Source organism: Podarcis cretensis (genome assembly GCF_951804945.1).
Source record: "Podarcis cretensis genome assembly, chromosome: 8".
In the NCBI taxonomy this organism is placed as follows: Eukaryota; Metazoa; Chordata; class Lepidosauria; order Squamata; family Lacertidae; genus Podarcis; species Podarcis cretensis.
This window is the reverse complement of record NC_137177.1, coordinates 75,828,813-75,843,153: the sequence shown is the minus strand read 5'-3', so window position 1 is coordinate 75,843,153 and position 14,341 is coordinate 75,828,813. Positions and strand designations below refer to the sequence as shown.

Genomic DNA, 14,341 nt, shown 5'->3' with positions numbered 1-14,341 from the left:
AATAATGTGGAAGCATCACAGAACAAAAGCACAATAAATCCATCACTAATGCACCATTACTCTGTCAAGAACATGTTTCAGAATATACCAGTAATGAAACATCAGTCTGGCAGAGCCCTTAATGTCTTCAAATTGCTCATTGCCTAACAATTGGTCTTCTCCAGAATGTTGATGTACAAAGTGAAACACTTCCCTCCGAGAAGGCTTTCCTTCACCATTTCAGCTCTCTCCAGATGTTCTATTTGTGGTGCTCTCATTAAGATTTGAGCTCATGGTGATATTGAGGTGGTTATCTGCCATTCTACTTTAGAACCTGTTTGCACTTGTAAACATTCTGAAGCACAAGGTAGCAGCGAGAGCCTCCTTGGTGGTGGCTCCCCCCACAATTTGTGGAATGCTGTAGTGTAAAGGTTTGCTTGATACCTTTCCTCTGATTCTAATTAAACTTGCATTTGAGGTTCTTGTTATACAGTTCTACCAGTGTTGATTCTTTTTTTAACTGGTTGCATTGTTGCTTTAGTTGTTTGTGTTGTGTATGTTTTTAATGCTTTATATTCTACTTTGTTTCATCTACAGCAGATGTTGCCGAACTACAGGTGTTTATTTATTTATTAAAAATATTTATATATTGCTGTACCATAAAAAGATATCACAGAAGTTTATAACAATATTGAAAAAAATTAAATGTTCAGATGTTTCTGAACTACAGCTCCAGCCATCCTTGTTGAGGCTGATGGGAGTTGTGGAGAATGATGGGCTGGGAATGTGGAGAAAACATCCCATTAAGGACTAACATATTTGGGTGAAAACACCCAAAGCTTTTTGCGGGCAATAGAACTGGGGAAAACCTCCCATAGGGACTAGCATCACTGAAGCTATTTTAGGAATGAAAACACACCAAGGGCATATTACGGACTAAGGGACTGTGGGGAAACCTCCCATAGGGACTAGCGTCATTGAGTTGTTTTAAGAGTGAAAACTCTCAATTCATTTTGCAGGCTGTGGGACTTTGGGGCGGGGGGGAAGGGAACTTGCCACAGGGACTAACGTCATTGGGGCTATTTTAGTACTGAAAATTTACCTTGGGCATTTTGCAGGCTACGGCACTCCCATAGGGACTAGCGTCATTGAGCCTATTTTAGGAGTGAAAATGCATGTGGCGTTTTGCAGACTGTGGGGCGGGGGAGGAGTTCCTATATTAGGAGGGGAAAACACACCTAAGGCATTCCTTCTGGCAGCAGGGGCTGCCAGAAGGGGCAGCAGGGGCAGGGGCAGCAAGACCCAACGAGGGTCTGCCGGTTGCAGGAGATTGCATATTCATTTTAAACTAGCCAGTCAGATGTTGGCTTCTGAGCCTCTAGGCTCCAAGCACTTTTCCTTCTCTCCCCCTCCCCAAGTGCTGACGGCTTGCCCTCTGTTTAAATTACACCCTGTAATTCCCATGACCTTTCCCCCCCTCTCTCCCTTTGTTCCTCTGATTCCTGCCGGCAAAGGGCAGAGCCAACTGCATGCCGTGGCACAAAACCCCAACTGGGCGCCTTTCACCTGCCGGTCCATTGTTCTTTCACGGTTTAGGGAGGGTGGAAGCCAGCCCCATGCTGGTGGGGCATAGGGCGAAAACAGTCCTGTTGTCATGGATGCCGTTTCTAGGGGCAAGTGTGTTGCACGTGCCGGCCAGCGGGATGTCCAGTTTCAGGAGAATCCAAGCTTGCAAGGCAGGGAGAAATACCCCAAAGAAGAGTTTGGATTTGATATCCCGCTTTATCACTACCCGAAGGAGTCTCAAAGCGGCTAACATTCTCCTTTCCCTTCCTCCCCCACAACAAACACTCTGTGAGGTGAGTGGGGCTGAAAGACTTCAAAGAAGTGTGAATAGTCTAAGGTCACCCAGCAGCTGCATGTGGAGGAGCAGGGAATCGAACCCGGTTCACCAGATTACAAGTCCACTGCTCTTAACTTCTATACCACACTGGCTCTCACATGTTTCCCATAGAGTCTCACACTCAGATGTTTCCCATAGAGGCTAAGCCTCAGACTGGCCTTAAAAAGAAAAAAAAAAAATAGTACTTGACTCTCAGTAGTTATTTTATTTATTAAATTTGTATACCACTCTTCATTTGTAGATTTCAGGGTAAAACGCAACATAAAAACACAAAATGCATAATAAAACAAGAACAAAAAGTTCGTTGTCAGCATCTCAGTTGTTAGCAGGGATGAGGGAGGAATTTGATTAAGTTCACATTAAAAGAAGTATCTCCCAAATCATGCACTTTCCAAAAACCATACAGAAGCCAAAACACAGCCACCCTTAGAAGTTTGCACTTTCCCTAATTTCTCTGTGCAGTCCTCCAGCCAAGTCATGTTGTTAGGACGAAGAGTGCATAAAATGCATGTATTAGTCAAAAGAATGTGCAGAGATTGCATCACATCATGGGAAATCCCCTTACAAAAATGTGTGTACATGTAAATGTGCACAATAGGAAAAACACGCACTAAAACAGTGGTGAATTTTCCATGAGGATTTCCGCAAACTGATATGGAAAAGGGGAGAACTCACTTCATGATTGGGGGGGGGGGAGAAGTTTCAGTAGCCTTTTCCTTTTTACAAAAGCAAACTGCAGAGGCAGTAATGCTTCAGAATACCAGTTGCTGGAAACTGCAAGAGGGGAGATCTTGGGTTCAGATCCTGCTTGATGGGTTTTCCCACAGGCATCTATCTGGTTGGTCACTGTGAGAACAGCGTGCTAGACTAGATTGGCCATTGGCTTGATGCAGCTTCAAGGCTCTTTTTTATGTTCTTATATAGATGAAGATTTCGTTCAAAAATCAGTCCAAAGAGATAAAACTGCCAGCCATTAGGAAAAAAAAAACAGGGTAAAAGGTTTCGCTGCCCAAAACTCTGTGGCAGAGGGAAAACTTCCCCCCTGATTAAGTGTTCTGATCCACAGGAAAGTTTACATACTCCCACACTCACAGAAACTGTTCCATCAAGAGATACTGTTTCACCTAATTTGCAATGGCTGCCCAATCTGAGCAACACAGTGGTTGTTAAACAGCAGGCAATTAGGACTGCAACCAGCAATACAATCAACGTCCCCGCAATCCAAGCAGGGTAGTTTTTCATGTGGTTCGTGACCAGTTGCAAAGAAATATGCACAAGAGATGTATGGACTTTGTGCTTAAATAAATAAATAAACGCCACCCGAGCGAGTTGAATTCCATGCCAGGAAAAGCTCAGTTCTGCATCTAAAGATAAATTAAACGACTTGAGCAAAATGGCATGAATTTTATTTGGCGTGCATCTTTTTTTAACATAATTGTGCATAATTAATTCTCGCTTTGGTCGTGTTGGGGTTTGGGGGGGACACACAGAGGTACATGAGACGCTGAAGCCCATTTCTCAACCCACCGCTTTGCATCCTGGGATTTCATTAGTCATAAGGACCAGAAGCTTGGTCGGGGGTTGTTTACATTAAAAAAAAGAAGCAGCTGAAATTGTCAGGAAGCAGAGTTCTGCTCCTATTAAGTGATGTTCTGAGCCTTTTCAGAATTGCAACACACACACATGCACACACGCACAAAATATGATACTTGTTTTGCACAGGGTGTTTTTTGTGGGGGGGGGAGGGGTTGCAGTCCCTTTAAGGCAGAGCCTTTTTGATAGATGAGAATTTGATGCTTGCGACGATGACAAACAGTCTCCCCAGCATTATTATGGGAGGATATTGATTTTTAAATCTGTACAGGAGGAGAAGGGAAAAGCAGGAGGGGGGAATTGAGAAAGGGAGGAGGGGGTGGGGGGAGAGAGAGAGAGAGAGAGAGAGATGTTGTAATTGTATATTAGATATTTTGCGTTGGCTTGCTAGGACTGCACGGATGCAGAGGCTGAGTGCTTCTCACGCAGTCTGGCGGGGAGAAGATTGCTGAAGATCTTGCGATCGCCAAGAGCGAAGGGGTGGAGAGAGAGAGAGACTGTGAAGAAAGATTGAGGAGCAGGGTGCTTGTGTGTGTGAGAGAGAGAAGGGGGAAGTGAATACTCTTTCTTTCTCTCTCTCCCCCCCCCCACAACCACCCGCCAAGACCCCAGCTGTTTTGCATCAGGGTATGAAAAGCGAGGACACACCCGGGGGACGAAAGGCGGCCGATCAAATGATGCAGTTCAGTAAGGAAATAAACTAGATTTCCAAATTTATGGCTGGAAACGGTGGCCATTGATCAGCGTGCTGAAGGGTTGCCGGGTCCCTTTGGGCTGCATGATTAGGAAAGCATATCCGTGAGCTCAATATGACTTCCACTCCGCCACCCACCCTCCCTCGCTCCTCCCTCGCTCAGTCAGATTTGTGTGTGTGTGTTCAACATGCCCCCCAAAGTCTCTGGATGAAAGGGTGGCGGTGATGGAAAGAAGAGTGTGCCTTTCTATCTAATTCTCTCTCCCTCTCTTTCTCTCTCTCCTCTCCCCCCCACTTCCAGACGAAGTTTTAGGCAAGAGAAGAGCGTGTTCACCCAACAGCAGCAGCGAGTGTCCCCTGGAGAGCAAGAAATCTCGAAGTGAGTCCCCAAAAGGTAGGTTCCTTTTTTTAAAAAAAATCATAACACTTTCTGAAGCTTGGGACAGTTGGCGTTTATGATGGAGAAAGAGGAGTTTTTTTGGGGGGGAGCAGCAGGATCTCCCCGAGTCATGCCGCTGCTGCAATTTCCTTTCATAAAAGCTCAAAGGGTTCTTCCATTCTCAGCTTTCTGGCTACGGAAGGTGTCCCTTAACTTGAATTGCTCTTAATTTATGCTGACCCCTGCACCCTGCTCCCACCCCCGGACTTGATAAGATCTGGGTAAGTTCCTTCCTTTATGAACAATTTAGTACCGGATGAGAACATCATTCTGTAAGATTTCCCCCGCCCCCTGTCCGCTTAGCAAGAGTTAAGATTACAAAAATTACTATGTCCCATTTCCTTCCTTGGTGTTTTCCTTTCTTTCTCTCTTCCCCCCTCCGCTCCCTCCTGCCTGTGAGTTTGGGTTTTTATAGTAAAACATTTTCTTTTCAAGACTTCCGTATGGAATACAAACAGCTACTTCAGTCGCACTCGGGGGAGTTGGGCGTGATCAACAGGATTTTTAAAATTACAGTTATTTCTTTGAAGAGAAGAACTGCATACATGCCCAATGCCATATTTGCAATCTGCTTTTGAAAGCCCCTAAGTTTCAAAAGCAGTTTTACCGTGCAGCACAGAGATGGGGGAGTACGAGGCCAGGTTCCTGTGTGAGAGAGGCAGAGACTGTGTACACATCGTACATTTAAGGCAATGACTCCTCCACCCCACCAAATAATCCAGGGAGCTGTAGTTTCTTAAGGGTGCTGGGAATTGTAGTTCTTCTAGGACTAAGCTACAATTGGTCCATCCAGCTCAGTGTTGTCCACACTGACTGGCAGCAGCTCTCCATGATTTCAGGCCGGAGTCTCTCCCAGCCCTACTTAGAGAATCTGGGGGGTTTTATTCATTTAATTTCTATACCGCTTTGTATTTTTAAGAAAAAAAATCTCAAAGCAGTTTGCAACCTACATTAAAAAAAAAAAATCAAGTAAAGTAATCCAGAAAAAAACATTACTGAAGAAAGTCAAGTATACATTAAAAACAACAGATGCTCTTCCACTGAGCTACAGCCCTGTCCCTGTTCCCTAGAGGTTTCCTTGTTTTAAGTTCAAAACTAATTAGCAGTCAATAGCACACACCTTGATGGAGATTGCACTCTGAATGAGGGGCCCAAGTTGTCAGAAAGGCTTTGCCTTAACAGTTACTGTGAAAATAAGTTTTTTAAGCAGCAACTTTCTTTCTCCTTCGCTCTTCTGCAGCAGGACTCTACTGTGGGCTAGAAAAAGTGCCAAGATATGACCTTGCCATGCGCTCAAAAGGGCACTAAGGCTTAAGAAAGATTCCTTCTTCACCTTCCAGTTTGTTGATATCAAAGTTTTAGGCAGTGAGGGACGGGGCGGGGGACGGACGGACAGGAGATCATGGGGTGCATCCAACTCAAGAGCAGACCTGTTAAAATTTTTGGACCTAAATTGGTCCTGCCTGTTATTTTCGCAGGGATGCAGCCAATGTTATTTCTACTGAGGGTTGTTGGCATCTGTCTGTATTGGGAGACAATGGAAGAGTGTTCCTTTGAGGGAGAGGTCAAACTGTTGGAAGGGTGCAGTGCCTGTTGTGGCTGTAGAGACCGATGCAGGAGAGACATGTTTTGTTGCAGCTAGGGCAGATGAAGGCATCTGGTTGTGCTACTGCAGATGCACCATAGCGTTCCTTCTCTCTGCACTCCTCCCAGCAGTCATTTCTCCTCTGGTCACTGCTATGGATGCTCAACCTGACTGTCTGTCTTCAGGTGCTGCAGTCGTCTGCAAGGGTTTCCCCCACAGCAGAATTGATGCTACTAGCCTTCACGTCACGTTTGCAAACATTTTTGTAGTGCAAAGTTGGTCTGCCAATTGACCTGGTGCCAGAAGCCAGCTCTCTGTAGGGCACATCCTTGGGGATCCTGCCGCCTTCCATTCTGTGGACATGACCAAGCCAGTGTAGACGTTACTGAGTGCAAACATACTGCGAATGTGGACTTGAGAGAGCATATATTTGTTTGAAACTCTGTCATTAATGCACCTGAGTGTGGGGAACCTTTGGCCCTTCAGATGTTGCTGAACGACAACTCCCACCAGCCCCAACAAGCACAACCCATGGGAGAGTTGTAGCTCAGCAACCTCTGAAGGACCAAAGGCTACCTCCCCACACCTGTTTTCAGATCTTCCACTTAGATGATGGAGTGAACTTGTTTTCTGTTGCTCCAAAGAGCAGGGCCTGAACCGGCTTCAAATGACATGCATGGGAATTTCAACTGAGCATTAGAGAGAACTTTCCGATGGCAGGAGGTTGCCTGACACTCCTTTGACAGAGGCTTTTGAGAAGAGGCTGGACGACTGCCTGTTGGGGAAGTTGTAGCAGGGGAGTGCCTGCATTGGCAAGGGGTTCAGCTAGATGGCCTTTTGAGGTTCCTTCTAACTCCTATGATTCTATGAAAAGTAGGCATAAGATAACAAAAGGATGGCTGTGCTTTTATGTTAGTTCTGTTGCTTCCGTGGGCAGCCAGGAGATTTGCTTCTGGGCATTTTGAAGAGGCACAGGGAAATCTGGAGAAGGCGCCAGCAGCATCCGTCTCCCTACTCCCTGTTGTTCCTAGAGCTGGAGTCACTGCAGGTTTGTTACTTTCCCAGGCAGGGTCTTCACAATCATAAGGACTAGAAACTTTATTTGTATCTTATTTCTATTTTAATCTTCTCTTTGCAATCATAAGGACTAGAAACTTTGTTTTTAGCCGTATCTTGTTTTTAATTTTATCTTAGCTTCACCATCATAAGGACTATATATACTGTATTTCCCCCCTCTTACCTTGCTTTCATTTTATATCTTATCTTCACAATGCTAAGAGGTGGGAACTTTATTGAAAAGGAAAGGAATGCAATTAAGTGACGAACCGAGACCTCAGGGTTCTCTGTTCTGCAGGGCAGTTGCAGAAGCCTAGGAAGAAGCTCCAAAACCACAAAGACAGTATAATATCCCAGAAGAATCTGGTTTTCCAGTGCACATTCCTCTTGTCCACAAGCCTGTGAAACCATTTCCCCCACTCCGCACCCCAGCCTGCCTCTCCTTTTTCCTCCTCTGCTTCCCTCTCCCTCTCTTCTCCTTGGAGTTGCAATTAGGCAGACATCAATATTCCAATAGGATCCAGGTAGGATGCTGAAATGCATTTTGCTACCAAGGAAGACAGTGATGCCAGCCAGCTTATCAGAGGGGACCTAACAGTGGTATTAACCTGTAAAATGCTGCTCATAATACGTTTGTGCTATCCATCTGCAGGCTGTTTCTGAACTCCTGCCTCCTCCTTCTCGCCCTTCTCTCCCCCCCTTAACAACTGCATCCTCTGAAAAATTAATCAAGGTGATAGCAGTTTAATCCATCTCTTGGAGAAGGAAGGCAGCTAAGCTTTAATCAGGCTTTCCCGAGACCTGACTATCTATCGCTTTTGGATTCGGAATCAATGCTGCTTATCCCAGACCCCAAATAAGACCTCCCTTTCCCCCACACCTCCATTTCTGCCCAGATTGGCATCTCCCCCCCCCCCCCGCATCCCACCACACTCTCTTTGACATGGACAGTTTCAGTCTGAAGCAGCAGATTATCAGATCTGGTGTGAGATCGGTCAGAATGATCTTTGTGCTTCCAGTTACCTGCAGAAGTTTAAATGAAATAGATTCTAGGGTTTTCTTTCTCCTATGTGAGGTTGACTAGTGACTCTGTGTGTGTGTGTGTGTGTGTGTGTGTGTGTGTGTGTGTGTGTGTCCTCCCGTCCGTCCATCTGTGTCCTTTTCCAGCCAGATATACCAAGGAGGGGGGTAAGGGGGAAGCAGTTTCCATCCCGTGCAATGTTCATGGCAATCAGGACTGCTTCCTTTCTGCTGCAGTTCAGCTTCCACTAAAACCTACATAATTTGCTATCCACCATGGCTGAAACGACTGCAGTTAATTATAGAATCAAATACATAATTAACTTCAGTGGGTAGGAAGTATAAAAAACAATGCAGGAAACAGAATTATTTAGTTAAAGTTGCAAACTTAACAACAACAAAAACAACAGCAGATGATGATGATGATGATGATGATGATGATGATACTATACACTGCTCATATTAACTTTAGTGATTTCCATTCTTGACCCCGGGTGAATAAGCAAGCCCTGTCGACATCCACTCCTATTTCCATTTCCTTTTTTTTTTTTTTTAATAATTTTTATTCGTTTTTTAAACAGATAATAAAAACAAAACAAGACAAACAGAAGAAAAACAAGAAAATCAAAGCACACAAAACAATTAGACCAATATAACTTCAAAGTCATCATTTCATACCCTTCTTTCTTTTGACTTCCCCATACCTCCCCATCCCTGCATCCTTGTTTAGTGATTCTTTAGCAACCCTTAAGTCAATTGTCTTAATTCCCTTTCATAAAGTTTCCTTTAGTTTTTTAGTTACTGCTGCAGTTCTTTACCTCTTACCCCCTGACATCTTAACATTCCTCAATTTTACAATAGTTTTTGAGATATATTTTAAATTTCTTCCAGTCCTCTTCCACTGTCTCCTTCCCCTGGTCGCGGATTCTGCCCGTCATCTCAGCCAGTCCCATAAAGTCCATCACCTTTGTTTGCCATTCTTCCAGAGTAGGTAGTTCTTGCATCTTCCAATACTTTGCCAGTAGAATTCTTGCTGCTGTGGTGGCATACATAAAGAAAATCCTATCCTTCTTTAACACCAATTGGCCAACCATACCCAAGAGAAAAGCCTCTGGTTTCTTAGGAAAAGTCCACCTAAGGACCTTCTTAATTTCATTATAGATCATTTCCCAGAAAGCTTTAACCTTTGGGCAGGTCCACCAAAGGTGGTAAAAAGTGCCTTCAGTCTCATTACATTTCCAACACTTATTGTTAGGCAGGTGATAAATTTTTGCAAGCTTGACTGGGGTCATGTACCACCGATAGATCATTTTCATAATGTTTTCTTTTAAAGCATTACATGCAGTAAATTTAATACCGGTGGTCCATAACTGTTCCCAGTCAGCAAACATAATATCATGACCGATATCTTGTGCCCATTTAATCATAGCTGATTTCACCGTTTCATCCTGTGTATTCCATTTCAGCAGCAAGTTATACATTTTTGATAAATTCTTAGTATTGGGTTCCAACAATTCTGTTTCTAGTTTTGACCTCTCTTTCTGGAATCCTATTTTCCTGTCCTGTTTGAATGTCTCATTTATCTGATGATAGTGCAACCAATCTCGAACCTTGGGCTTTAGTTTCTCATAACTCTGAAGTTTAACCCTTTCACCATGCCGATTCATAATAGAGTCTTAAGTCCGGCAGGGCAAACCCCCCTCTATCCTTTGCATCAGTTAAAATCTTAAATTTAATTCTGGGCTTTTTGCCCTGCCAGACAAATTTTGATATGTCTTTCTGCCACTTCTTGAAACAGTCCATCTTGTCCAAAATCTGCAACGTCTGAAATAAAAATAGCATTCTAGGCAATACATTCATCTTAATAGTAGCAATTCGGCCTAACAAGGAAAGTTTCAACCTTGACCATATTTCCAGATCCTTCTTTACTTCTAACCAACCTTTTTCATAATTGTCCTTAAATAAGTTCACATTCTTGGACGTTAAGTTTATCCCCAGGTATTTTACCCTTTTTGTTATTTCCAAGCCTGTTTCATTCTGAAATCTCTCTCTTTCTTCCATTGTTAAATTTTTCTCCAACACTTTCGTTTTTTGTTTGTTCAATTTAAAACCTGCTACTCGACCAAATATTTCAATTAGTTCTAATACTCTTTTAGTGCTAGTGTCTGGCTGTTGCAGGGTCAATACTAGGTCATCTGCAAATGCTCTTAGTTTGTAGTGTCTAACTCCGACCTGAACTCCTTTAACCAACTGGTCCTTTCTAATCATATTTAGCAAAACCTCCAGGACTGATATAAAAAGCAGAGGGGATATTGGGCATCCCTGCCGTGTACCTTTTTCTATGGATATTTCTTCTGTTACCACATTATTTACAATTAACTTAGCTTTTTGTTTAGAATATATTGCACCTATACCGTTTTCAAAACCTTGGCCTACCCCCATCCCTTGGAGATTCTTTTTCATAAAAGTCCAACAGATATTGTCAAAGGCTTTCTCCGCATCCACAAAAATCAGAACTGCCTTCCTGTTAATATCAACGTCTAACAGCTCCAAAATGTCTATAATGTTCCTCACATTGTCTGACATATGTCTCCCTGGGAGAAAGCCTGTTTGGTCCTTATGAATCTCCTCTATCAACACTCTTTTCAATCTTTTTGCCAAAATGTCTGCAAAAATTTTATAATCCACGTTAAGTAAAGATATAGGGCGGTAGTTTCTAACCTGGTTCTTCTCAGTCTCTGTTTTCGGTATAAGTGAGATGAAAGCCTCTTTCCACGATTCAGGTGCCTTTTTCCCCTCCAAGATTTCATTACAAACTTCCTTCAGTGGTTGTATCAACCATTCTTTCAGCATTTTGTAGTATTTAGCCGTGAGGCCATCTGGTCCTGGTGATTTTCCCAATTTCATGTTTTGAATGGCACCCTCTATTTCTTGTTCTGTTATTTTCTCATTTAAGATCCTTTTACTTTGTTCTGAAATTTTTTCCTATTTCCATTTCCGACAGAATTCTCTGGCATCCCTAGCTGTAGTCCAGCAACATTTGGCCACTGTTATAACAAATGCTGAACTTGATGGGCCATTGGCCTGGCCTCATCCAGAAGGGCTTTACTTATGAGTAACAGAGAAGGAAGGCTGCCGCCTTCATGCCCTGCCTCTGGGCTACCTGAGACCCTCTTACTGGCCACTGTGAGAACAGGAGGCTGGACGAGATGAGCATTTGGCCTGATCAGACCAAAGGCCCATCTTGCCCAGCATCCGGTTTCCAAGAGTGGACAGCCACGTGCCTCTTGAGAAGCCCTCAAATAGGACATGAGCACAGTTATCCATCTCCCACTGTTCATCCCAAGTAACTAACATCCAGTACATAGTGCCTTTGACCATGGAAACTCCTTGCAAATGTTATAACCCATAGCCACAAAGAGCCTTATCCTCCATTAAATTAGTTCAACCCCCTTCAAAGTCATCTACCCTATTGGATATGGCAAATAGAAGGGGAAGAAATGGAGGCAGTGATATACCTTCTTGGGCTCCATGATGGTGACAGCAGCCATGAAATTAAAAGACGCCTGCTTCTTGGGAGAAAAGCAGTGACAAACCTGGACAGCATCTTAAAAAGCAGAGACATCACCTTGCCGACAAAGGTCCGTATAGTTAAAGCTATGGTTTTCCCAGTAGTGATGTATGGAAGTGAGAGCTGGACCATAAAGAAGGCTGATTGCCAAAGAATTGATGCTTTTGGATTATGGTGCTGGAGGAGACTCTTGAGAGTCCCATGGACTACAAGAAGATCAAACCTATCCATTCTGAAGGAAATGAGTCCTGGGTGCTCACTGGAAGGACGGATCCTGAAGCTGAGACTCCAGTACTTTGGCCCCCTCATGAGAAGAGAAAACTCCCTGGAAAAGACCCTGGTGTTGGGAAAGATTGAGGGCACAAGGAGAAGGGGATGACAGAGGACGAGATGGTTGGACAGTGTTCTTGAAGCTACTAACATGAGTTTGACCAAACTGCGGGAGGCAATGGAAGACAGGAGTGCCTGGCGTGCTCTGGTTCATGGGTCATGAAGAGTCGGACACGACTAAACAACAACATTTTTGGAGAGTGCGTTCCATAAACTGATTGCCTGGTGCTGTGTGAGAAAGCCCATCATTTTTTTCGTTGCACAGCAACTTGACAGTGCTTCTCATGTCAAGGGTTTTGTTGCCCTGTTTACAGGGTGTGAGTTTGTATGCATATGCTGCTATACCTGAATATCCTGCATTTTGAGATAGTTACCTTCTTGAGTTCCCCTTCCTTTATTTGGTGTTCCAGCCCTAAAATCTCCTCCCCTATGAACCAGATAATGCTGCACTGACCTTGACAACTGCTTCTGCAACCCCCTTTCTACCATAATTGTCAATTCCCCACCTGGCTGTTCTGGCCCTGAAGCGTGATCATCAGAGGGGACAGCAATCCTATTACAGCAATACAGCATTATTAGTATTTTATAGTTAGGGATATGGGATAAACTCGATATGGTTTGCATTTAAAGGCGAACCGTCCAAATTTACACTTTTCGAAATGATACTTGAAACGTAGCCATCTTTTGAAATTCAAATTTCTCTGAATTTTGCAACGCAGTCCTCTAGCCAGGTCATGTGTACAAAAATGCACGTGATAGGGTATAATGGGTGCCTGTAAATGCATATTTCAGTGAAAATTATAGACAGGAAAATGTATCATATTAGGCAAAATTGCTTTGCAGAAATGGGTACATTAGGTAAAACTACACAGGAAAATGTGAATATTAGAAGAATCATAGAATTGTAGACTTGGAAGGGACCCCAAAATCTTCTAGTCCAACCTCCTACAATGCAGGAATCTCGAGTAAAAAGAAAAATCCAAACTAAAGAGCTGATAAATTAGCTTTGGAAATTGCTTACAGTTTTCAAACTGACGTGGGAATGTGGGGAACTTAATTTAAGATTGGAAAAATGATGCCAATATTGACAGATATGCCCATCCCTAGCGTAGCCCATTGGCACTTGCTGTGGCTGCATGCTCTCTGGAAAAGGATGGAGAAGCAACAGGATGTGTTGCTTTGCTCTACTCTCTCCTTCCACCCAGGGAAGAGGGAAGGGGGGACACCTGTAGGGGCTTCCAAAGCTTCCAGCTGTGAAGCAGGTAGCCTTCTCTTCCTTTCCTCCTCTGGAGATCAAACACCAGCCCTATCTCAGCAGAATCAGGGGCCGTCCAGGTGTGCCTGCTGTCAAACTGAGCAGAACGTTCTTGCCTCTATTATGGAAATTGGAGCGTATCAGAGGCCCGGAACAGGAGCCGCACTGGCAGGTCGTGCAGGAAGTGTCCGCCCCAGGAGAAGACTCCTGACTCTCTCCTCTTTGTCTCCCGCCAATAAAATCCTCAGTTCTGACACAGGTGTGGAGATCAACTCCCCAGATTCCACAGGAGATGGGAAATGAAGTTGCATTATTAAGAGGCTGGTGGCTGAAGAGAGAGAGAGAAAATGGTTGAGATGGGGACTGTCTCTTTCCACCCACTACTCTTTCTTTAAGCAAAAATAAATGCAGGAGAAGCTTCAACACATTGGAGGAATTTTGAGCTAGGCTAATGTAAGCATTGGTGGGGCGGGGGAATTGCAGTGTCAAGGAGAGTTCTCTCACTTCCTATGTGATCCAGTAGACAGGAATGTTCACACTGCTCTAATTCTCAATTTCTGTACCAGGTGCAAACTGGGATTTGTGGGTCTTGGTAGTAGGGCACCAGATTGGATGCTGGGGGGGGGGGGGTTAGGCAGGTCGCTGCAGGATTGCCAAGCAAGAGCACCAGAAGTCTTCTGACAATAGTGAGGACTAGCAACCTGCTTTCTCCTTAAGCAGTTGTTCACAACAATCCAAAGTTCTGTTCCTGAACCCAGGTTGCCTTTCTGTTTTGGTTCACTTCAGGTAGCCAGTAAGGTCTCCCATTCCCTCTTCTCCTGTATGTGAAAACTTTTTAGGTTCGGGGCTGACGAATGGACAGAGGGCTGAGGAGCATACTTCCTCTGAGAGTGACGGGAGAACATAGCCATTGTGC

General features: G+C 44.1%; 1 protein-coding gene across 11 annotated transcripts in view; it reads left to right on the top strand.

The window, feature by feature from the left end:
* SAMD11 (sterile alpha motif domain containing 11) overlaps positions 1 to 14,341 on the top strand; it is a 333,362-nt gene that overhangs the window by 266,281 nt on the left and 52,740 nt on the right. For all 11 annotated transcript variants that reach the window (XM_079986850.1, XM_079986848.1, XM_079986843.1 and 8 more), the window contains one exon: positions 4,471 to 4,563. In XM_079986850.1, the coding sequence (XP_079842976.1) occupies positions 4,471 to 4,563 (93 nt within the window). The remainder of the gene's footprint in view (positions 1 to 4,470; positions 4,564 to 14,341) is intronic.